Source organism: Scomber japonicus, chromosome 9 (genome assembly GCF_027409825.1).
Source record: "Scomber japonicus isolate fScoJap1 chromosome 9, fScoJap1.pri, whole genome shotgun sequence".
Classification (NCBI taxonomy): Eukaryota; Metazoa; Chordata; class Actinopteri; order Scombriformes; family Scombridae; genus Scomber; species Scomber japonicus.
Genome location: NC_070586.1, coordinates 32,031,291 through 32,055,454, shown reverse-complemented (window position 1 = coordinate 32,055,454; position 24,164 = coordinate 32,031,291). Strand labels below are relative to the sequence as shown.

The 24,164-nt window shown below is 44.1% G+C and overlaps 1 protein-coding gene across 2 annotated transcripts in view; it reads right to left on the bottom strand.

Annotated features, from left to right (window-relative positions):
* tet3 (tet methylcytosine dioxygenase 3) overlaps positions 1-23,745 on the bottom strand; it is a 30,402-nt gene extending 6,657 nt beyond the window's left edge. Inside the window, exons 1-4 of one of the 2 annotated variants that reach the window (XM_053326068.1) lie at positions 23,709-23,745; positions 5,964-8,913; positions 3,186-3,276; positions 600-693 (exon numbers count right to left, since the gene is read on the bottom strand). In XM_053326068.1, coding sequence (XP_053182043.1) covers positions 600-693; positions 3,186-3,276; positions 5,964-8,865 — 3,087 coding nt within the window. In that variant the 5' untranslated portion in view covers positions 8,866-8,913; positions 23,709-23,745. Of the gene's footprint in view, positions 1-599; positions 694-3,185; positions 3,277-5,963; positions 8,914-13,482; positions 13,907-23,708 lie in introns of those variants that run through there. The other variant, XM_053326067.1, reaches the window with a different exon arrangement.
* Between the last annotated feature and the right edge of the window lie 419 nt (positions 23,746-24,164).

Below are 24,164 nucleotides of genomic sequence, written 5' to 3'. Positions count from 1 at the left end.
ACCAGAGCAAATTATCTTTTAATATGTACTCTCTTCTGCTTGTATTATTTCTACACCCCCCTTTCTCCAATACACACAGACACACACCCCATACTCACCCTCCCTCAGTAGGATGACTGTTTTGAATCCATGAACTCATTAGCAGGATGTGTCAGGGGTGACACAGGGAGGGGAAGCCTGGCAGTTGTTATAAAGTAAGACCTCCAACTGATTTATTCACTGTGTGTGAAAATCTTGTCTAGGTGTCTCACCAGGACCCCTTATTATACACTTATATACCCACAAACACACGCTGCATAAATCTGTTGTTAATTATTGTTGTCAGGTGAGACAAGTATGTAAAATATCTCTTTCTCTCCCTTTCTTTTTCTTTCTCTCACTTGAGCAAAATTAAGTTGCACTGAGTGGTTGATAGTTTTAGAGTTGTTGACTTTTAAAAACATCATCTTTGAAAGTTATGGGTCACAAAATGTAACTCAAAAAGTGAGAAACTAAAAAATAAAATACACTTATGCTGCCCAGGCTACTGCTTCTTTTCATATATTATGAGGGACTTTCAGAACACCCACGCAGATGTGATATGATTTGATGCTACTTACCCACTTAGCAATAGGGCATCCCCGCGAGCTCTTTCCCTCTTTGCCCGTGTACACCACCTTCTCAATCCGGACGGCATCCCCCTTCTCTCCATACCTACACAGGAAGAGAGTAACAGTTAAGTCAATTTCATCTTTAGCAACTGGTGTTTAGAGCCAGAATGGCCTCAAATGATGTCTAACTTTGTGGATGTGATAATAAGTTTCAATGTGTCAGCACCCTAAGAGCCACAAAGACAGAACTTTAAAGAACTAGCTCTGATAAAAACTGACTTGTGGCCTCACGTGTTCTGTTAAAAGTTGCACACTGCAAAGACTATCCCTGACAGTCAGTATGAAGTGTTCTGTGCATGTATTCACAATCCAAAAAAACATTACAAAGACAAGCACAACTAGCTGCATTTTGAACGGCATACAATTCTTGTCATCAACATAATAGAGACAAAAAAAGGTGAAATTACTAATAAACTGTGCTAAACAATCAGATAAAACATGATCAGATGGGCAAATGGTTGCTGATGTCAAGTGGCGCCAATGGTGCCACACATCAAAACTTATGGACGACACAAGTCTGCAGTCCAACAGCACCTGGGCAGCTGATAACAGCTGGCTTGGTGTACAGGGCTTTTATAGGAGCCACAATCCTGTTATTCATAAGTTAATCAACGATATATTTTTTCATGATTTACCTCAATGAGAACTTTTCTTATTTTTAGAGCCAAATATTGTATTTTCTGTGTGCCTACATGGGTTTATAGGAGTTATTGTAAATAACAACTCTGACAAAGATAGGCTAACCTCAGCAGTACTGGCTGAAGAGGAGTGTTCACAAGGCTCTGCTGAGATTCACACAAGCATGGAAGAGTAAACCAGAACCCACTAGCCTCTATATAATGCCAGGCACAGGACCCTCTCTCACAGATATTTCTGTGCTGGTGTTTGTGTGCACATGTGCAAGCGTGAGCTTATTTTGGGTATGCATATTTTTGTTTGTTTTGTGTGTATATGGGTCTGGATACACCTGCTAAGCAAATAATGTGTAATGTGAGTGTTAGGAGGTGCTTTAAAAGTAGAGTGCATTTGGGCATTTCTGCAGGTCTATTGGTGGAGTGGGGAGATGTATAGGAGGAGGTTGGGGTCAGAGATCGCATTTGCGTGGGGGTAGGTCATCAGAACTTGTCAGATGTCAGTTCACGGCACATATCGGGTCTCCTGGCAGCTTGATACCTGCCATTGTGAAAACTTCAGCCCTGAGTAGATTTGGCATGACAGTGAATGCAAGCGGCTCATGCTGAATAGGATTCACCCTGAGGTGGCTGAGAGTGGGGGGTGAGAAAGCTCTATCACCACAGGGTGGCCGGCTGGGGTCAGGGGTGGGTCATAGGTCATCCAGGGACTATGGGGTCTTAACATCTTTCATCATCTCTCAAACAACAAAAACTGGGCTCTGGCCGAACATCCCCCACTGAACCTGTCCTCTCAAGGGACTAATGACTCATTGGTACTATTTAAATGCAGTCTCTCTGTGAAAAACAGCTAAAAATACAATGCTTAGCACTGTTCATGTGAAGCATGACAAAATCAAGCATTCGGTTGTAGAAGATTTCTCAACCAAGTATCACGTGTGATACGAGGTATTTTGAGGCTCACAAGCAACACCACAACTCAGCAGAAGAATGTGTTAACCAAGCTATTAAATAAATTAAATATGGCTTGTCTACATTTAAAACAGTCAACCAAGACAGCCCAACAACAGTTTCACCATAGAGGCTGCAGCAGCTTTGGTTATTAAAATTACCAGCAGGGGAGCTTTCTGGTGTTCATTCCTAAATTGAATAAATTCTAATCCTCAATCTGTCTTTTTATTATCGCCAAGTCTGCTGATGCATTGCAGACCAAGAGACAACTGCTTATTGGCCTGGTTTGGTGAGGCTGTCCATTCTGTTTTCTCCTGTTTAAAAAAATACACAGCACTTAGATTTTACCTTCAATTTGATGGTAAGTATATTTTTCATCTTTATTCATAATAAAGATACATTTGAGGTTTAAAACTGTGTGAATTTGGCTTTCAACATGCATTATTTGCATGTAAAAATTGATTCTACTCCAGATGAGCAGTCGAGGACTGTGTTATATAATATAAATAACTGCACCTGATCTTGCATAAAAATGCACACTCCCTTATTTAAAAAATGCACTCTCTCTCATTCCCTCCCTTCCTCTGTTGTCTCCATCGTTTGCCATATCTCTGTGATCTGATTTCTATCCTTCACCCTCCCTCATTCCTCTCATTCTCAGCTATCATCTGCTGTTGCCCCTGTGCTTCTTGCTCTGCCTCTGATATGCTGATGATGCTGATATTTCCTGTTCCTCCTACTGGATTCTGGGTCATAGATTCCCTGAGGACAAAAAGTGAGGAGGAGGGAAGCTGGAGAGAGAGGAGGAGGAGGGAGAGGCAGAGAGAGTGAGAGCAAGTAGGAGGAAGAAGAGAAGAGAAGAGAAGAGAAGAGAAGAGAAGAGAAGAGAAGAGAAGAGAAGAGAAGAGAAGAGAAGAGAAGAGAAGAGAAGAGAAGAGAAGAGAAGACTCACCTCGTCTCCATCAGGTTTCTTATGGAGGCTACAGTGGGTCCAGATCCCAAGTGATTGTAGTAGGGCCCTTCATCTTTCTCCAGGATTTGTTCTAGGAAAGAAGGGTAAATAAGTGAGCAAACAGCAAATACCTGGATATTTAAAGCACCACGAAAAATTCCACACCGTATCATATCTGTATCAATAAATTATACTTGAGTCTATCTAAACATAGCAATTATTTGGTCTGGGTATTCTGTCATTATCAGTTAAAATATGAATTGTTTCTAAAGTTAATACAAGTATATGATTCATTTTCAACTTCCATATTGTACTCAGAGAGATAATGAGGAAGATATTTGACTCACACATGTGTTCTTTTACTCAAATTAGTGTAATGATGTGTACAAATTAGATGACCCACCACAAAAAAGAGAGGCGAGGCCATTTACATCATCGACAGCAGAACCATGATATTTCTCTGAGGTGAAAGCTACTTTTAAACATGTTTTAGTAAACTGCATTGATCATAATCATTTCTCTGCCTCAAATATTAATGTATTAATGCTTGAAGCTAATGAGTGTCTGCCCTGCCTCATTGAACTGAGTAAATGTCCCACTCAAGTTGAAAACATTTAACAGTAAATGTTCCTTGACCTCAGTAAAGATTGAAGATCTGTCTTTGCATCTAGTCACAACTCAGTTTTTGTGGAGTTCTGCAAAGGGTCAGACATGCAGCTGATGTATTTTGCTGTATTTTTGGACAAACCCAAAGAAACACTTTGAAACTGAAGCCGAATCATCTATGAGAAGCGTGAGAATGTGCAGCTGATTGCAACATCCAATTCACACAGACATCTCCTCCCCATGCATAGACAGTGGTCTGTGACTGTAGGGTGTGGTGTGTATGTGTGTGTGTATGTGTATGTGTGTGTGTGTGTGTGTGTGTGTGTGTGGAGAGAGACACTTTGTAAAGCAGAAGCCTTTTGAGGTAGTAATGAATGACTCAGTATGTGTGAGTGCAAAGAGGGAGTACGGGTGTGTCTGTGTGTACACTGCATACATCTGTGTTTATGTTGTGTATGAGAGTGTGTATTTGTGTATGTTTGTGTGTGTGTGTGTGTGTCCATTTCACCATTAGTCTACACCCGTCTGTGGTTGTACACCACATCATATGACTTCAGTGCTAATCCTTGTGATAGTGTGAAGTTGAATGCACTCTATATTGAATGTTAATGGACTTGCATAGCTTAGTAGCTGCTTGCTGTGTGTTTAAAAACAGGATTATATGGTAACTAATACTCTGTTGCTCTTGCTCTTGTTTCTGCATAAATGCTGAGTACTACCAGCTGATTATCTAAAATGTGGACATATACTCAGTGTTGTGTGTGTCTCTCTGCTTCAGAAGCAATATGAGGTCACATTCCCCTGATGGTGCAGGGAGGCACCAGGGCGTGGCTTGGGGCAGGAAGTGGATTTCTTGGAATTCTTGTGTGGAAGTTGTGTGTGTTTGTGTGCTGCCGTGTGTGTGTGTGTATGTGTGCACATCATGGCTGTATACTGTATCTGTGTGCACTGGAGGCAGTCTCATTACAGTGTGGTGTTATGCTACAGGGAGTTGACAGGGCAATGTGTAACCAAGCTTTACTATGAAGACTTGTTGTCTGTTGGTCTTTCCTCTTAGTAACAGCAACTGGCTAGCAAGTGTTTTACTGCAGCTGCTCTCTGCCTGCTGTGCACCCACTTTAATGTTTAGGGACAGCAATAGTCTATTTACCAGGGCTTAACCCTTCATAACCTTACAGTTAGCACATGGTATCAACAAGAAGATGATTGGTATGGCTTGAAGCTTAAAGCTTTCAATCATTGCACTACATTAATGTACAGTAACAAATAGTAGCTACACCTGTAATATTCTGATTAACTGAGTAAAAATGTATGACTCAATAAATGGACAGAGAGGGTCCGTTTTAACAAAACCTTTCAGGCAAGAATCATGTGGGTGCATTAAACAGTAAATCTACATGGACTAACTTTGTCTACCTGATGAGCCAGACAATTTCTTTTCTTATTTAATGTGGATATATAGTATATAACATAATCTATCAATTACTATACATTTCCAATATAGGACCACCTACTGCTTTGTAAACAAACGAGCAGGGTACAAACCAAACCATAGGACTGAACCCCTTTCTGTCTAACAAAGGCTCTGTTCTGCTTGCCTGCCAGACCCAAACCCACACAAAAGGCTCCTTCTGCCACCACTGCTATTGTTGTTGCCTGCTCCTTTAGTGCTTCACACTGTAACAGCTTAGATGGTTGCAGCCACACACCCTGGCAACACACACATTCTTAGACGCATTCAACAAGCATCCACACAGACAAGCTGAAAAAGAGGGGGACTGAAAAAACCCAAAAAACTAGTGGACCTGTGTAGTTCAATAAGAGTAAAGAGTAAAGCATTAAGTATAACAGTATTATGGGTTAATTAATGTTTAACTCAATAGGTAGAGCAAAACATTAACACTTCCAGGTTTAGGAAATGGTGTCCAAAAAGATTTGCCCCTGTAAAATATGCATGTGTCCTTGCTGCTATTAGAACCCCATTTAGTCTTCTATGTAACATGGGTTAGATTTACCATACTTACATTTATCTCCACTCAGAAGTTAATGGATAATGTTTAGAGTGGTGTGATATTTATTAGATCATGAATGCAAAATATCAATGGACAGTAACTTAATCCCCCTGCATAGGCCTACACACAAGCACAGACACACACTAACACATTGACTTACCCACACAGGTGCATGTGGGGAATTCTGCCTGTAGATCCTTTGAAGGAGTATCCAGCAAGTTCTTGGTAGGGGTGTCCAGGTAGCGCAGAGGAGACTCTAGGAAGCCTCTTAGAGATGGAGATGAGGGCAAACTGTCCTTAGTAGGCGTGTCCTCCTCAGAATAGCACGTGGTGGAAAGTACAGCTACGTCTCCCGTGGCTTCGATCTTCATGCGTTTAGGCAGCGGGGAACATGGCATGCTAAAGGTATCCTCTAATGCATGGCGTTGATGCTGCTTGTCCAGAATGGCCTCCTGAAACACAGGACCATGGGGAGGTCCCTCATGCTCCTCCTCCATAGGGATTTCTGTGGGTGCCTGGTTCGAGGTTGCTTCAGTTTGAGTCCCTGACTCATCTTTGTTGTTTTCCATCTCCTGGTCGTCTGGATGAGTTGTGGAGCTGGCTTGAGTGGCAAGAATTGAGGGAGCAGTCTGGGAGGTGGATATTGATGTGGGACTGAGGTCCTGAGGACTGGTCTGGAACTGATTCCTCAGATGAGGGGCTGTTGCAGTCTCTTCTATGGGCTGACTGGCAGGTACATCTGCAACTGAGTCCCCAAATTCAGCCTCAAACTGGCGGATCAGTTCTTCGTACTTCGGGTCTATGCTGACCAGACTCTGTAATTGTGAGGTGTTGGATGGAGATGTGGAGGTCAGAGGTGCGGTGGTGCTGGTGTTACTGGAGGCCAGGCTGCCCACTTCCTCTGGCTTAGCATGGGCTACAGTGGCCACAGGTGGGGGCAGAGGGCCCATGAGGGCTGGAGTGTCTTCTGACAAAGCAGAAACAGTGGAAGAGGGAGTCATTGAGGAATTGGAAATGGATACCTGAGATTGGGCTGGGGCAGGGAGGCCTGCAACAGCAGCCTGAGTGGAGTTATTGTGGAGGGGCAGGGGGGGGAGAGAACTTATATGCTGGCCGGTCAAGGCCGGGGCTCTTTCCATCATGAGGACTGATGGTTTTTGTACGGAGATCTGAGTTTGAGGCAGGAAGGTTGGCATGGAGGCTTTCTGCTTGGTCTTCTTGATGATTATCTGTTTGGGTTTGGGCAGGGGGGGGCCTGTAAGCATCCCACTCATAGCTTTTATGACAGGAGATCCTTGATTTTTTTTCTTCTTGGGTTCCTTGGGCTCCTGTTTGATGGCTAGATGTGGCAAACCTTCTACCTCTGTCTGTGGCCACCATTTTTTCAAGTTTTGGCAAGCCATATGTGCACCTGGGCCTGGTGCTCCAAAGCCAGAGGAGTGGTTAGAGAAGAGGTTTCTCTTGTAGTGAAGGTGCTGCTGCAGAGCTGCCTGAGTGGAGTGGCTGATGGATGCTTGGCCAGGGGACAGGGGAGTGCCAGGGTAGTGCTGACCCTGCTGCTGACCATTAACCATGCCATAATGACCCATGGAGGCAGTGTGATGGTAGTGCTCACCAGAGTCTGGCTCTCTCTTTATCCTGGCCAATGCCGGGTTGTCCTGGACCTGGATACCCCCATTCTGGTTCAAGCTGAGCTGCTGTCTGACTGGAAGCTTGAAAGGAGCATTGCTGAACTTGCCACTGGTGTCACCAAGCAGCTGTTTAAGCTCTGACATGGGGTCTGAACTACTGTGAGGTGCAGCAGCATAGTGAGACTGGGGCTCAGACTTTATACACATCCATGGGTTGCCTGCCTGCCTGCCTGAGCCTTGCTGCCACTGCTGGAGGTTAGGGTTGAAGCTTGGAGGTTTTCCCTGACCTGGAAAGGGAGAGGTAGAGGAAGGGAGTGGGGCAGCATGGGGAGGCTGGCCCTGTGACTGGGGCCTGTGGTGCTCACAGGGCACTGGAGCCTGTTGGCTGGTGTGTAGTCCTGGAGGGACGGATTGAGAGCGTGAAGAGGATGAGTAAGTTCCAGGAGAGGACGGGATCAAGCTAGTGCCATTTGGGGGCTGAGATGGGAGGTTCTGGGTATGTTGGTGGTGATGGAGGTTACTATTATAGGGGGCTTGAACTGGAGAGCCAGCAGCTTGCGGACCAGTACCAGATAATTGGGTCAGGGCTTCTATGGCGATGGCTGTCTGAAGACTGATGTTCTTTTCCTTGGCTATGGAGAGCACCTGGGGAGAGCAGGGAATTGGGGGTTTGGGGCAGGGCACTTTGTCTGAGTGAGGGCCTTGAGTTCCTTGCTGCTGCTGGGGGTATGAAGTAGACAGGCGATGTCCACCATTCACCTGGGGATAGGACTGATGGTGATGCTGCAAATGGGGTTGCTGGAGGTGAGGCTGTGAATGTGGGGGGGCATCAGCCATTTTGCAGGTACCTTGATCATCACCAGCTGCCAACTTAATCTTCTTCTCTAGCCACTCAAGGTAGTCTGGACAGTCAGGCCCATCACAGTTGCAGTTAGGGGGCTTATGTCCATGTTTGGCTTGGCTCAGTGCTGTCTGTAGGGAGTTCAGGTCTTCTGGAGGTTGGCAGCTTCCCTCAGGAGCCCCTGCAGAGGGTCTGGCCTGAGACCCCTCAGCACCCATATCCCGGATGAAGTTCTCATACAGCTGGGTTGTGTTAGGCTGCACAAGCAGGCAGGAGGAGGAAGAAGAAGGAGGCAAGGAGCCAGCAATAGCAGAAAAAGCCACCAGATTGTGGGCATCCTCCATGTCTGCATGGTGGACAGGTTCACCAGGGGTTGTACTACTGCTGGTGTTCCAACATGGTTGCCGTTGTTGGGTGTCACTGACCTTGCCATGTCCTGTCACCCAGCACTGCCTTGGAGGCACACTGCCTGCTCTCTGCTGCTCTGTTTCCATAGATGCCTCATCATCATTAGGGTAGCGACTCACCCCATTGGCCAGTTCCAGGCTCAGTGCGCCTTCCTTGAGGCGGTCATGTGACCCAATTTCCATCTGGCCTCCACTTCTGGGGCCATCCACTGAAGTGACTTTGCAAACAGTCTGAAAGACAAACATGGAGCAAAGTTAGGTGGGGGTTTAAGAAATCAATAAATCCAGGTCTGAAATAAAAAAAACATTTTACACTTTACACTGGGAATGATCATTGAGAATTCACCCAGTGTTGCCTATATTATTTAATATATACAATACATTGATACAATTAATTAGTATTTTTCATTTGCATTGCAAGACTAATTTGACAGAAATAAATTACAGGCATCAAAGTTGTATCATATTCCATTCCTCTTTTCCCAACTCTTGTCCAGGGTTTACCTCCCACTTCTCACATATACAGAATATACAGTACAGTGCTGCAGGGTAAGGTCAGTAGGGCTAAGGAAAACAGAATTAACTATTGCTTCAGTGAAGTGATTTCACAACAGGCAAGTGTCTTGTCAGGCAAGTCACAGGTCAAGTCATGTGACATAGATTCATTGCTGTTTATAAACGGACACTCTGCTCCAGATCAGTTGGGCTATGCAAAACAGGCAGTGGGAGTTAAAACATGTTACTATAGTTTTGAGAGACTCTGTGTGGGGCAAAGGTGGAGTATTACATCAACATCGAGGAGTAAAGCAAAACTAAATACTACACAAAATGACTGAGGTCCACAAACAACTATTTTCATCATTAAAAAACGACATAACTATGTTTTAACTACAGAAGAAGTATTAACCAATCCAAACATTTAGATATTTTAGAAATGTTCATTAGAAATAGAAAAATACTGCATCTAAATACACCATGCGTATGCTTATAATAAAGTGTGAACTGCTTTCATCTTTCACCAACCACTGAGTTATAATGCTCCTTGTGTTGTTGTTGTTGTAGTTGCTACTGTTTTAACTTTAATTGAAAGCTTACACTGAAAGATTTTTTCAGATGTTCACATAGAGCTTTCATGTTACATTCATATTATTTAGAACCAAAGTGTTCTCCAGTGTTGAAAACAATTTCACCAGCAAACTGCAGCTTAATTCAATGTCTGAGAGGTTACAATGCAAAACAATCACTGGAGACAACACCATAATAACACACCTAAAATGACCATATCATCCAGTCCAATATAGCTATTCACAGTATCTGTGAAGATAATCTGCAATAGACAACTAAAGTGTAGAGAAACTAATACTAGAGGAGTAAAGGACAGTCCGTGAATTGGTCTTTGAACAGTACAGTTGTTCAATCAGGACACTCATATTGAGGGTTTCACTGTTTACTGAAACAACACACATTTCATTTGATGTTCTGGAGCAAAACCCCTCAGCGGAACCTGAGATACACAACCTTTGATGAACATGAACACATATTTAAAACACTCGTAGGAGTAGTCTAAGGAGGTGAAGGGAGTTCAAATGCTAAAAAACAGGCAGCGATATAGCAGTGAGGATGCAAGCTAAGAATTGGTTTATGAAGAAAGTATGATTGACAAATGACTAGAGATGTTATATATGTTCCTAAGGTAAATAGAAAACTTCTGTACCTGCGTAAGAAACTACAACTCTCCACAAACCCCCAAATATTCAGGTGTGGCTTGACTTACATTGCCTTTTATCAGCAGTTAAAATACCTCAATCTGACTGAACTTCTGGAAATATTTTACAAGAGTAAATATATACCATCACAAGGCACCATATGGGTGCCTATATGAGTAGTGGAGATTTTCAGGGTTTGCAGGTTCATAAAACTGATGATAGACACAGTGCAAGCTGCAGTTTAAAGGCAAAAAGTGGACAAAGATATATTGACTTTTGTAAAATTAAAATTTGACAGCATAGGACCCTAGCAATGGCAATGTGTCATCCATTCAATTGTTTTTTAGATTTGAATAACTTTGCACATGGCATGTGATGGCTCTGTATGGGGGACTCTAATCCTTATTTAACTTATACATTATGAAAACTTACTTAACAGGGAGAAATAGAATGATAATAAACTCCTGTTGTTTAATATATCTGCATTGTACAGAAGCCTATATCAATAGTTTTTTGGGGGGTTAACACTTTTGTAAGGATCCTGGAAAACAAACTCTTGTCATCTTCTCAAATCAAGACAAAATATATGCAACAACCGACAGCTCCCAATACGTGACATAGACCAAACCTTCTGCTGCCTCCCTTTGCTTGAAAAGTGACACGGTAACTGCATTTGTATTTGAGATGGACTGTTTTCACAGATGGTCATTTTTAAACTACTGAATTGTTCGCAGCCACTGCAACCCAGAACATTAGAAAACATCAAATTTTAAAGCATTTTATAAATATGCTGGCTAAGAGTCAGAAATAAATGAGGAAATTGCTTCTTTTGAACATCTTTCAAATACTAGACACTTCCTTATCACTCATTTCCGTGGGTCTAAAGAGAGACATTTGGTAACCCTAATCAAGAGTTGATATCTCACTTCCTCCCTAAGTCAAAATTGGGACAGTTACCACACGCTGAAAACTGCAAGCACATCACCTGATCTCGTGTCAAATTACATTCTCAAAGCATTCTGTGTATTCTGGTCTTCTTGAAGCACCAGTTTGACAGCAATTGTGTAAACAAGGTGAGGACAGTTTAAAAGTTATTTGCTATATTTGACTCAGTGACTACTAATCTGAATGATCTTGGTAAAGCCAGGTATGGTTATCCAATCAAACTTAATCCTAAAATATTACTTCAAACAGTATTCCGTCTAGGTTAGCTGCTCATGGATTATAATTGAATGAGTCTAGAGAGGAAAAGCAAACAAAGATAATCCAAGGGCAGCCTAAGAAATCATTGACAGACTTCATGTTGTGGCTGAACACTGTATTCCAACACAACCACCACTAGCCCTTGTGAATAGAAAACAATGGCACACTCACCATAAAATACACTTTTAGTGTTAGTACTTTGATAGAAGTCAATGCACTGTATTAAAGACTTTGTCACTGTGTGTTTACTAGAAACAGACACAGGACACCATCAAGAAGCAAGCACCTACTGTATACTGTACAGTCACACATTGCAGAAGATAACACAATGCATGAATATGCTGATTGCAAGTCCAATACAAAAAAATAAACTCTATGCATTACAACAGCTGCTATTAGACAGAATGATGGAAATATTAATCACTCTTTACACATGCACAAAAACTAACCTCAAGCCAGTTGCTGGTCTCAAACCCCCAACATAACATTCAGATAGACATGAACAACTCACTATTCTTATCATCTCCAGCCAAATAAAAAAGAGAAGATGGCTCCTGTTTGTAGATCTATCAGTGTGTGACAGTGGAAGTGAGCCTGGCATCCAGCTTCCCCATCATTTGAATATTATTGAAATGAGCATTTGAAGTGGCTAATTACTGGACAGGCAGTGTGCTCGGGTCTTTTGAATCCACCTTCTGCGCCGGGTGTCTGGTGGGGGTCCCGGGGGAGGGGGGTGGGGGGGGGGGGGGGGGCGGTGGTATTGGTGAGAAATGATGTGGGGTTGGAGGGGAGGAGGGGGAGTCGGGGGTGGCAGTGAACAGCCGGCATCCAATACGTGAGAGGCCCCATGTCTGCACTATCAGTGGCATCAGACGGGAAAGAGGAAGGAGGGGGGTTGACGGGGAGGGGGGGTGGGGGGGGGGCGGCAGTTATGAGAACTGCAGTGTGTTGAAACAGAATGACTGCAACACTGCCCAACCTAACACCCACAATCACAGTCAGTCACACGGACACTCTCTTTTCCTTTTTTTTTTCTTATTATCAAAGTTACACATGCAAAACACTAAAAGTCACGTGGGTTTAAAGCGCATCCAGTTCAACACAGAACAGATGGACTTTACTCCGCTTTGCTGGTGCGGCATAAACCAAATACTGCACCACACACAGAATGACAGTTCTTTGAATCCTCATACACATAATCTAGCTAAGCTTTGATGCACCATTATTGACTTTTTTGTCAGTCTAAATGCTCGTCCATGATGGAAATACTGTACTGTGCACATACCTGCAGCCGCTTTTCGTCTATCCAAATGCCTCGCACTGCGCAGGCCACGTGCTTTAAAAAACATTTACACCATGACGGACCCCTACTCTTTTTTATCAGGAAGCGATCTCTTTCTTCTCTTATTGTGTCACTCCTTTTCACACACAAAAATGTACACACAGTAGTACAAACTTGACACACAGCAAAGTGCATCCAAAAACATCAACATGCTTAACAGGTTCAGATCTTGCGGAACCTGGTAGACCGGTCACTTTAGTCTGGGAGCCCTTTAAACAATGTTAGCTTTTAAAGCTCTGTAGCAGAGCAATGCAAGTGCTGTTTAAGACTGACACTGCAAAAAAAAAACCCAGCAAGAGGCAGTAGACAAAGCCTGTAAAGATAATAATAGTGGTGGTGCTGAGGGGGTTAAGTTCAGCTTGTGAGTAGACAGCTGAACCTAAATCCCAGATACACAACACCCCCTTCGCCCCCCACCATCCTCCTTCTTGTCCTCCTCCTTCTTCCCCCACCCCTTCCTTTGCTGCCGTGCCGAGCAGGAACATGAAGCAGAGACCGTAACAATATGAAGCCGGCTGAGAGAGCCCGAGGACCACGACGCATACTTACGTGGTCCTAGACGTCCAGACAGAGCTGCCGGTCGGAGAGCAGAAAGCAGAAGAGGAGACAGAGAGGAGCATGAGAATTGCTTGCCGGCAGAGCAGCCCACAAGCTATCCGGCCTCGTTGGGTTGTATTCCTTTTTATTTGTTCCAGTCTGTGCAGCGCACAGACAGAGCGAGTAGCGAAATACACATACATGCATTCACGCACGCACACACAGCCAGCCGCAGACACACAGCACACCTCCCCCCAGCGTAGCACACGCGTTACTCATTCTCTTGCCTCTTCTTATGGCCGACGCTTTCTGTTCTCTCCTTTTTCCTTTCTTATTATCTCTGTCTGCTCCTCCCTTCCCTTTTTCAATATCCTCTTTCTTTCTCTCGGCTACACACATGCAGTCGGCTTCTCTTCGCAGCCCCCACCTTCCCCTCTCCCTCTCTCTCTCTCTCTCCCTCCCTCTCTCCATTCCCCTCCCTCTCGCGCAGCCTCTCCCTCCATCTCCTCTCCTCTCTCTCTTCAGTGTGTGCAGAGCGAGAGGCCATTATCTGAGCCACAGCGGGCACGTACGATGGAATGGAGGAGTGTGCAGTGAGCAGAAACAGAGAGAGCTGTGGGGGATAGTCACTTGTAGCGGCAGCCTAGGAAACAGCACAGTGCAGCAGAGCTCTTACCAATGACAAAACCTCTCTGTCTGTATCCACGCCCTTCAACACTACTTGCTCCACTGCATTAGATGATGTTACATATAAGGTTATTTGTTTTGTTTATCCACCAAAAAAACCCCAGTACTGGCAATTTCGGCTATGACAGCGCTTCTCTGATTGCGAGCGCAGAGGCGACCAGAGGCTGCCTAGCGAATACACAATCTCACCTAACAACGACATCAACTGGAAAAAGGAGCGAGGAAAAGCAATGTTAAGTTGCTTGTTTATCCCTTCCGCAACCGTCGCCTGGTTTTTCTTACAGAGCTCTCGTTCCATGTTTGAGTGTCTAGTTTCGACTCTGCCCTGGGCCAAAGGAGAGACGACCAATGACCATTCTTCCATCTCCATTTTCTTCCTCATCCACATTTACATCGGTTGGCCGTTCCTCGCTTGAGACAAAAAGGTTGAGTCTTACACCTGTGGCTGATAATAGCGAGGCTGTATGCACAAGACAGAGAAAGGTTGGTGGAAGAAGAGGTTGCTGGCTTGCTGGCTTGCTGGCTTTCTTGCTGACCCTTCCTTCAACATCCAAAGGATACAGACAAGGTGGGAGGTTTCTGACTGAGGGAAGCTGAGGTTCACTTGATATACAATCAGCCATCCAACAGTCTTTAATGTCTACTCATTCACCTACAAGGGGGAAGAGTTTGGAAGAACGATGGCGATGTGATTATGTTAGAGGTATAACACCAAGACAACTACGCTGGGCGATGGAGAGAGGGAACGATGGACGACACTTGAACATCGGCAAGCAAGAGGAGCAGGATGATGAGAAAGGAAAGGAGGAAGACACTTAGAGGAGGGAACATACAAAGAGAAAAGCCTGTGGAGAAAACAGTTAAGAGCAAGACCGAGTCGCTCAGTTATTCTAGTAACTGATTCTGTAACGGGAGGAGAGACGATGGAGAAGAGGAAGGAGAAGAAAGAGAATCGGCAGGTTGTTGCCAAACGAAGGCAGCGAAAACGAGTAATCAACCCGTTGTAGTTAGCTGTGGATGCAACACTTTGCCTTCCGTCCTCTCCTGTCCACCAGCCTAAGATAACGTCCCCATGTCATTCTCTCCTCACCATTGTACTGCCTTGGCGTCACTGTCATTATCATCGTCAACGTTGTCATGATTGCAGGATGTTTCCTCTCGCCTGCTTGCTGGCCGGCCGGCCGGCCTTGTGGAGTCTCTTCTCTTCTCTCCAACATTGCTGGAGTTTTGGAGCAGATTTAACCAGGAGGAGGAGGAGGAGGAAGGGGGGGGGGAAACATGGCCGTCTCCCCCATGCAGATCGCTGTCAGCTCCTGCGTAGTATTATTCTCTTATATTACGGAGCATGTACCGATTACACTGCGCTATGGCTGGATTAACTTCAGTAGCCTTTCCCTGCTTCTCTTACTTAAGCGTTCTGTTTCTCTTCATCTCTCTTGATCTCTCATTTTCTCTGGCTTTCTCAATCTGCTTCTGTCTCCCTCTCTCGATTTGTCTCTCTGTTTTGTTGCCTGAGCCTTTTCTCCTTCTAGCATAGCTTATTGCATTACCGTTCCACCACTTTCTGACGCACCCGCTCTCTGGCCCTGTAAATTGTACACTGTCTGTCTCTTTGTTGCCACACATATTCGTATATACACACACACACACACACACACACACACACAGATGAGCGTCAATCCCAAAGAGAAACACAGCGCAGCCTAAGCTGTCTAAGAGAAGGAGAGGAGAAGTAGAGCATTTGGTCATGTGACCAGGGAGTGCCAATGAGTGAGAGAGAGAGCAGTGAGCAAGAGAGGCAGGAAACACATGTGGCGATGACGTAGCTACACCGTCATCGTCATCACCACACCATCATCATCATCAGTGTCTCCCACCAGGACGCTCGCCTACACCACTGGGTGGTTACCTGTGTCATCTTACACATGCCCACTCTGTCTATTACTATCACAAACACCACACACCAACGGGCACTCGAAAACATGCTCTTTCATTCACCCGAATGACTTGTTCTTACTCACTCCCCCGGCTACAGTGACACAGCATTTCTAGCTCCAGTCTTGGCTTAACCCCTGAATCACATGCTATCTACGCACAGTTCCTCATTTTTAAAGAAGGACTTTTTTCTGTTCTTAAACGCTGTGCCCTGGTTTACTGGAGAAGTCAAACCTTTCATTAGAAACAATTCTGAACACTGGCTAAACAACAAGTGTCAAAATAAATCATTTTTCAAAGCTAACTTGGCGATTAGCCTAAAAGAGAACTCAGCGGACCAGCAGTCAACTACATCAAACATCAACAGTACAAGAAATGAATGACATCACATGGCCAGAAAAACTTTCACTTTTAAAAAATCAAGAAATGAGAACAGAAACACAAACTGAGCTTGTGTGCTACAGCATACACCAACTCACTCGCAAAAGCTGTAAAAACACGACTTCTGAGTTTGTGAGCAGTCACGTACAGAGTTGAGTAAGATGAAGACGTGCGATTTGAGTCAAACATCAACACGGGAAAAGGGAACCCCCTACGATAGCAAATTCAGCTCTTTCATATACATGATGTACGTTCTAAACAGCAAACTGTATGTATCATTTTTATGACTTGATTTACTGTATGTAGGAAGATAAAACTTAATTACAGTAAGACTACTCTTAATTCCAACTCGTGGTCTTGGATGACTAAAAACCAGCAACATAAAGCAGGTTTCATTTCGCATATAGAGAAAACACTGTCCGGTTTTTCCGGTGCTTGCCAGAGTCATAATTTATACAAATTACTATGGATCATTGACAGAAAAGGCTGGAGTAAGAGAGCTGTCCTGAAATCACCTCCTGAACACAATGGGTTACTTCTAGATAACACGACAATGAGACAGATTACATTACAGCTGGAAGGCATGCAGTGTGTACTCTTGTCCTAGTTAACTTCTAATTCAACCGAGTTCACTTCTCCTGACACTGATACCTCGGGAAACACAAGCATCTCATCTTTTTCAGTGAAAATGAAATGGAAAAGATGAATAAGTATGCTGCAACACTTACGGTAAACCTGCTGTAACCCGGCATTGAGAGAGAGTGGAAGGATCAACAGAGGCTCCAGCTCTCACATCGATCTCTTCATCTCGCAATCTAGTCAAATTATCATCCAAATGAGCTGTTTCACGCCCTCGTCTCTCTCGTCCGCTCTCTCTCTCTCCATTTCTCTCACTTCTTTTAAGAATAGTTCAGTATTTCTCAGCAGATCAGAGGAAAGGTCTTGGTTGTAGGAGGGGATGACTGAAAACAAAAGTTCATTCTCAGCAGTGTGTTCGGTTGGCTTGCATATGAGTAAGCCTGAGTCATCTTTGTCTTTTCTCCTCAACAAAGTCCTGACACACATCGGTAGTGGGAGGTCTATGTGTATGACATTCACAAAATCCAATGAAGAACAAATTGTCCTGTTTCATGGGTTTGGTGGGTAAACAAGGGTTTCTAAGAAATTATATGATTTCATTACCTCTTATCAATGGCAGGATGTGTGCCATGTTCATTAAAAAACTATACATTTGGTCTCTTTTTTTCTTACAACGCTTGGCAGCCTTTAAACAATTCATATGACCGTGAGCATCACAGGCATGACATGAGGGTCCGTTCCCCTCCTCCCACCCCTTCCTGTCAGCTGACTCCCCCTTCCTCCACCGCTGCTCCCGTCTACCTCCGTATACCCCCACCCCAACCCACATTGCCCTGCAGTCTAATGGCATCAAGGTCATCTGATCTGACACAGTATGACTCGTTCTCCTTCCCCCTCTCCTTTTCTTTTTTTTTTTGCTCTTTTCGTCTCTCTGTCTTTCACTAACTTTCTCCATTCCTGCATCTGTTTCTCATCACGTGCACACAGAGGCAAAGAGACACAGCTAAAGACACTAAAAGCTTTCTGCAAATGCACACAAGGCAACAAATAATGCCAAATGATTTTTTTTCCCCCCATCTGCATGCACGTGAGCACATGCACACACAGAAACACGCACATGCACACACACACACAGACAGAAACACACACACACACACACACACAGACGCACACATACTGGTATGTGTACAGTATTGGATTGTTCACTGAGGGTCACTGGGTTTATTGGTGGGCGGGACAAGAGGCTGCAGAGTAGCACTGAGCACATCATATTTAACAGAGTAGAAGCAACACAGACTGTTTCAGCCTGGTTGAACAAAAGACAATTCTTACTGAAATCTCTCTCCTTTTATTATGACTTAATATTCTTTGCCTGGTTTGGTCCTGTGTTTTGTTTTGGAAAACACTAATTTTATGAAAATGATTTTGATGTTGTTGCAATGACTGTACAGGGTGTAAAAGAAAAGTATTATCCTCTGTAAGCATGTGTAACCATATGCAGAGTGTATATGTGTCTATGTTTAAAGTTTCCCTGTCCATCTGTCTGAGCAACACACTGTTTACATGTTCATATTTAAAGCATCACCTTATTATGCTATCCTTCCATCTGTCTATTTGGCAATATATATAGATATTTATTTTTCTCTCTTTGTCTTTGTGTTCATTTCTATTAGTCCCCACCTCTGACCTGCTCCCACACTACATGGTGTTAGGTTCAGGGTGTGTTTGGGTGTGGATCGTAGTACTGAAAGTAGTGTATTCACTCTGAGTCATACCTCCTGACATACGGCACGTGCAAGTCAGCACGAATAGCCCAGCTGGGGAAGGCCTAACCCCCCTACCCCTCCTCACCGCTCCTCACAAAGAGAAAGGGAGGAGTGGTTTAAGAGGGAGGAGGGAAAAAATGGAAAGGTGGTGGTGAGTGGGGGAGCTGTTGGGCAGGGTGGAGCTGCTAAAAAATAACGACAAGAGAGGAGGAGGAGGGTTCTGTTTTTTTTTTAAGAGGAAGCTCTTTGTGCTTGAGGTTTGGGATGTGAAAAGGAATGTAATCAATATACAGGATATGTTAGAAGATTCTGGGTTTGAGACAAAGAGAGTAGACAACAGACAGAAGGGAAATTGATGAAGAACAAGTGAGTTAAAAATGTGTCCAAAACAATAAAAGAACACTGTGTACTACTACCTGCCAGTCTAATGTGTGCCAAAGTCATGAAAAATAGCTGAGCAGCCACATCTGATAGGACAATGATGTAATCATTAACAGCATGTAGTTGTTCCATTGGAGCAGTTTTTGTCAGGTGAAAGACATTTTGACCTGAATGATTAGGGGATTCATTTTGGGGACAGTATTTAGGGGTTGAATCAGAAAGTGCTCAGTGAAAAGCAGATAGAGAGAAAGCAAGAGAAACCTTCCTCAGCCCTGCAGAGTGGCTGGTTGCCATCCTTGTCTCTCTCAGGACTTGGGCTAAGATTAGCTTCCCATATGTTCAAGTCAGGCGTAGCCTGACTTAAAGGGCCAGTACTCTGCTGTGGCAACACAGTGAAACCTTCAAGCCATGTAGCACTTTACATACACTAAATGATCCAATTTCACCATCAAGGTCAATTCAGACAGAAGGGTGGTGTATTTAAGATGAGAGCTAGATCATGTTTGGTCCTTTAAATATGAAGTTTGAATAAAGACTGCCATTAATTTTTTACTTCAGAATAAAATCCTTATCTTTTGGAAGCAGCCTCCATTGAATGCAGATGAAAATGCTTCTGTTGTTTCAGTAATCAATAATTCTATGTGCATGTTTCAGTGGTGTGTGATGAAAAGTCCAACAGCTGTGGCACTGTGTTACATAAAACCTGGCTGCAGCGTCTGGCAGCAGTGGGATTCAGGATTGTATAAACTGCATGCCCGGTGGGAGCAGCAGAGCAGCCGCCAGAGAGGTGAGAGTTAAAGAGCTCGAGCAACAGACAACAGTGCAACAGCAACAGCTCCTCCCCCTTCTCTTTCCATTCATTTTTTATTAACTGCGGCACCAGGCGGCTGACAACCTCCCTCCAACATCAAACACAGATACCACCGACGATGCCAACGAGCCACCAACCACAACTCCTCATGTCACGCAGAGTACTGATCCAGCCAAGGGGTGCAAGTCTATGTCCAGCCATGTTCACTGGTATAGTACATGCAGGACTATCAGCAGTGTGGCAGGTCAGACAATACAGAGATGAGCGTCTGCTAATCACCATTAATCAGAAGTGAAACATGAAACACTGCAGAGGTTAGCATGTCCATATACATGAATGATTTCATGTAAGTGAAGGAATTGTTGGTTATTTTATACATTACAAAGCCATGTGGAATCCATGATGATTTATTTATGTGATGTTTTCAAATCCTTTGGGTGTCAAATATTAGTTTTAGAGAGTCTAAACCTTAGAGAGTCTAAAACCTTGAAGAAGTGACAGCTTCAAGATAAGATAATACTGGTGTACTACTAATACTAAGAGGATAAGAATTAGACATGTTTTCAGACATGCTCATCATCAAAAAAAACATTTGAGTCAAGACAAAAGCAACAATCAGATAAAGCAAGACCTAGAAAATGTGACGTGAAGATCAAAAGGAAGATTTGTGAGAAATAGGATTTGATCTTTAGAATCAAAATACTGACTCACATTTGAAATTAACCATAGGTTAATGCGTGTCATGGCACATGAGTAACAGAGCCGCAGTTCTTTACTGACTGAGTGGAAACCTTACAGAGCAGTAAATACATCGAAAGCCAACGCTGAATGGAAGAGGTGATGTCAAACCCTCCACTTCCGAAGTCTGTACAATGCACCAAACCATTCACTGAACCAATACGCGAGGATACACACATGTGGTGCCGGCTAGCTGCTCACGTGACTAACCTTGGCCGGACATGAGCTAAATTTAAAGCAATGATGTCATTAGACATTCAGTGTTGCCACGGAAACTAGGTCAGTGTTAACCCTTTGCGAGCATGGCAGGGGATTCCACGCAAGGCTAAACATATGATTAACAAGCGTTCCATCTGCTGTCACGCACATACTAGTTTGAGTGTTTCTACTCTGGTTTTGAGTTTTTTCTCACCACTCAACTATGTGAACTTCATCTGATGTATAAAGAGGAAATCCTGTGTAGGGGCGTGGAAAAAAAAAAATCACACGAGTGCACTTTTGTCTGTCTTGTAACCTGTTGTGGTAACCTCTTAATTCAGCTCGACTTCCTGAACAGCAAAGAAAGCAACCAACCAGTCTGCTGTAAAAATGAAATAAACCAAGCGAGACCTGACGTGCTTTTAACCATGTCTATCATCACACCATGTTTTTAAGGTTGAGGCTGTTGTGTGGGTCCTAAAGATATTTAATGATGGTGTGTAACCAGTTATTTGAATTGTCATACTGAAAATTAGAGCCCTCAGCTTGGGTGTAAACAGTGTTTTTAGTCTTTGTGTAACCAGGGAAATGTTTGGCAAGGAAACAGATCTAAACACTGTACCAAGGACAAGCCCAGCAACCATGACCCTCTATAAACAGGAGCTCAGGAAAGAAACAAAGGCAAACACAAACTTGTTAAACAACACATAGCTCTTCCCACAAATGGACAGACCTGCAAACCAGATGGTGGTATATACCTTGTAGATAAAGAGACCATCTACATATGGAGAGAGATTAGAGCAGGCTTAGAGGCAAGCTAGTATGTCAGTAGAACTGCACTAAATCCATTCAGGACATTTGAAACTGGCTGCCTAACCTATATTTCACATGACTGTATTGACACAGGTGAAAGTATCTGCCAGCGCAAATGTCCTCTATCCAGATCTCGTTGCTTCCACATGCCTGGGTTTACATGACTGACATGTTTCATTGTGCGTCCGATGGTACTCAAATCACAGCTTTCTTTCTCCTGCTCGGAGGAGACATCGCAAGATTCTCAGACAACAGCCTGTTTGGTGCTTATTAAATCCTTTCTGTATGAAGCCTCGCCACTCAAACTTCCTTTCCACATAAACACACAAGCGTGCCCCGACTTGGCAAGCTGTGGCACAGCAGCTCTCAGCGGCTACACGCCACAGGTTACTACGCCCGACAATCAAACACGTACGCATGCGTGACCCACTAACTTTTACTCCCTTTACCTCATTTGACTCCAGAACCTAGGAGAAGAAGGACGGCCCCCTGGCTCCGGAGCCAGCGCGTTACAGTTCCTCCTCCCTCCTCCTCCTCCTCCTCTCTCCAGTCTCTTGTATCTACACATGCCTGGCTCTGGCACCAATCAGCGGGCAGCGTGGGACGCTTTAAACTGAGGATGCCACCACTTCATCACTAAGGCGCTCTGCTCACCACGGCTTGGAGATAAAGGCGAAAGTAGCCGATCTAATGTAGTCAAGCTTCAGAGCGGGGCAACTCGGATGGGGAGACAGATGCTTAAATACGTTTAATACATCCTTATTCCGGCCCGCGGTAAATATAATGAGCTCATGTGTTCAACAGCGAGAGCAACAAATAACCAAATGACAGTCTAGCGACACTGAAGTGACAATCGCAGCAATTTTTGTACCATAGTAAGACATTATTAGACCGGTCCACATAAATACATACACATATGTTTGCAAGATTGTAAAAAAAATGCATGTGCACACCACATTTACACCTTTTCAGAGCCTTACTGCACTGATGAACCAACAGCTGATATCAAAGCAACATGGACAGTGATTACATGTTATTGGCACAACAGCACGAAATACAGACCCAATGTCCCCTCTTACCTTAGCTGCCAGTTCAGTGTTCCCCAAGCAGCTTTGACTGTTGTCTTCAAAATATTCCACCTTTACAGCCATTCAACAGAACAAGAGAGGAGAGAGGGGAGGGAGGGAAGGGAAGGGGGGGATTTAGAAGGAGACAGAGAGAGATGGGAGGGGGGAGAGAATAACAATCAATAGAATAATGCGACAAGGGCCAGTTCACAAAGACTCATCATTAAAGACAGTGGGACCACAGGGCACAACATGTATACCTATTCTACACACACTCTTCTTATCGTCACTGTCATCCACAGCAAGCATCAAAAAAAAAAAAAGAAAAAGAAAGGCAGCCCTTGCGCACAAATCTCTTTTCTTTGATTTGTGCTCAAACAGTGAGCCGGCACTTCCCTCTACTGCTGGGGCAGAGAATGAGAGACAGCAAAGCGAGGATTCAATTTCAATTATAGAATTATGTAATGTCTGTATCTCGACCTAGCGCAGCCTTCCTAATGCATGCATTAGACAAGTCCTCCATAACCCAGTTTTTTTTTTTTTTAAAGGGAAAACTGGCAATACAACACATGCATAAGTGTCAAGATGGGTTAGCTGAGAGTTAAATGAAACAGATGGAAGCATAGTGAGAAATTAAAGCAAAGAAGGCTGATTATTGTAAAATAAAAACAATAGCATCTTCTCATTTGGCAGAGCATGCCCCCCCCCTGTCTACATGGTCCTGGCTGTCTAAATGTTAAATGATGTGTTTTGTCTCGAGCTGTTCCCCAGTCCCGCCAACCTCATCCCCCCCGCCCCCCCTTACCACAACCCCCCCACTCCACCACCCACCCACCTATCAATCCTAAAATAAGTCTGGACTCTTTAGTGATGAATATTTACCCTCCAAGCCTCTGAGCTGCCTTGGTTTGTACTCCTCCTTCCGCTGGCCGTATCCCCATCAGAAGACTCCGGCTCCCTCTTGTCTTCACCTCTATCCCTCTATCCCTTTCTTCTCTCTCTCTCTCTCTTTCTATCAGCCTCTCTCCACTCTTCTTTCTCGGTCTCTCTCTCTCTCACTCGCTCTCTCTCTCTCTCTCTCTCGTCTGTGTTCCAGCAGCCCATTCAGGAAGCCATCTTGTGTTTTTAATCTGGTTTTACATGAGCTCTCGTAAGCACGTTCTCTCTCTCTCTCGCCGCTTGCTCTCTTGCTCTACCCCCCTCCCTCCCTCTCCCTCTCTCTCTCCTGCTAGTATGCCAATAGGTCTACCGCACACACGCTCATAGACACATACACACACACACGCACAAGAGGGATTTTTAAAAAAAATCTGTGATCACTATCACTCCTTCCTCCCA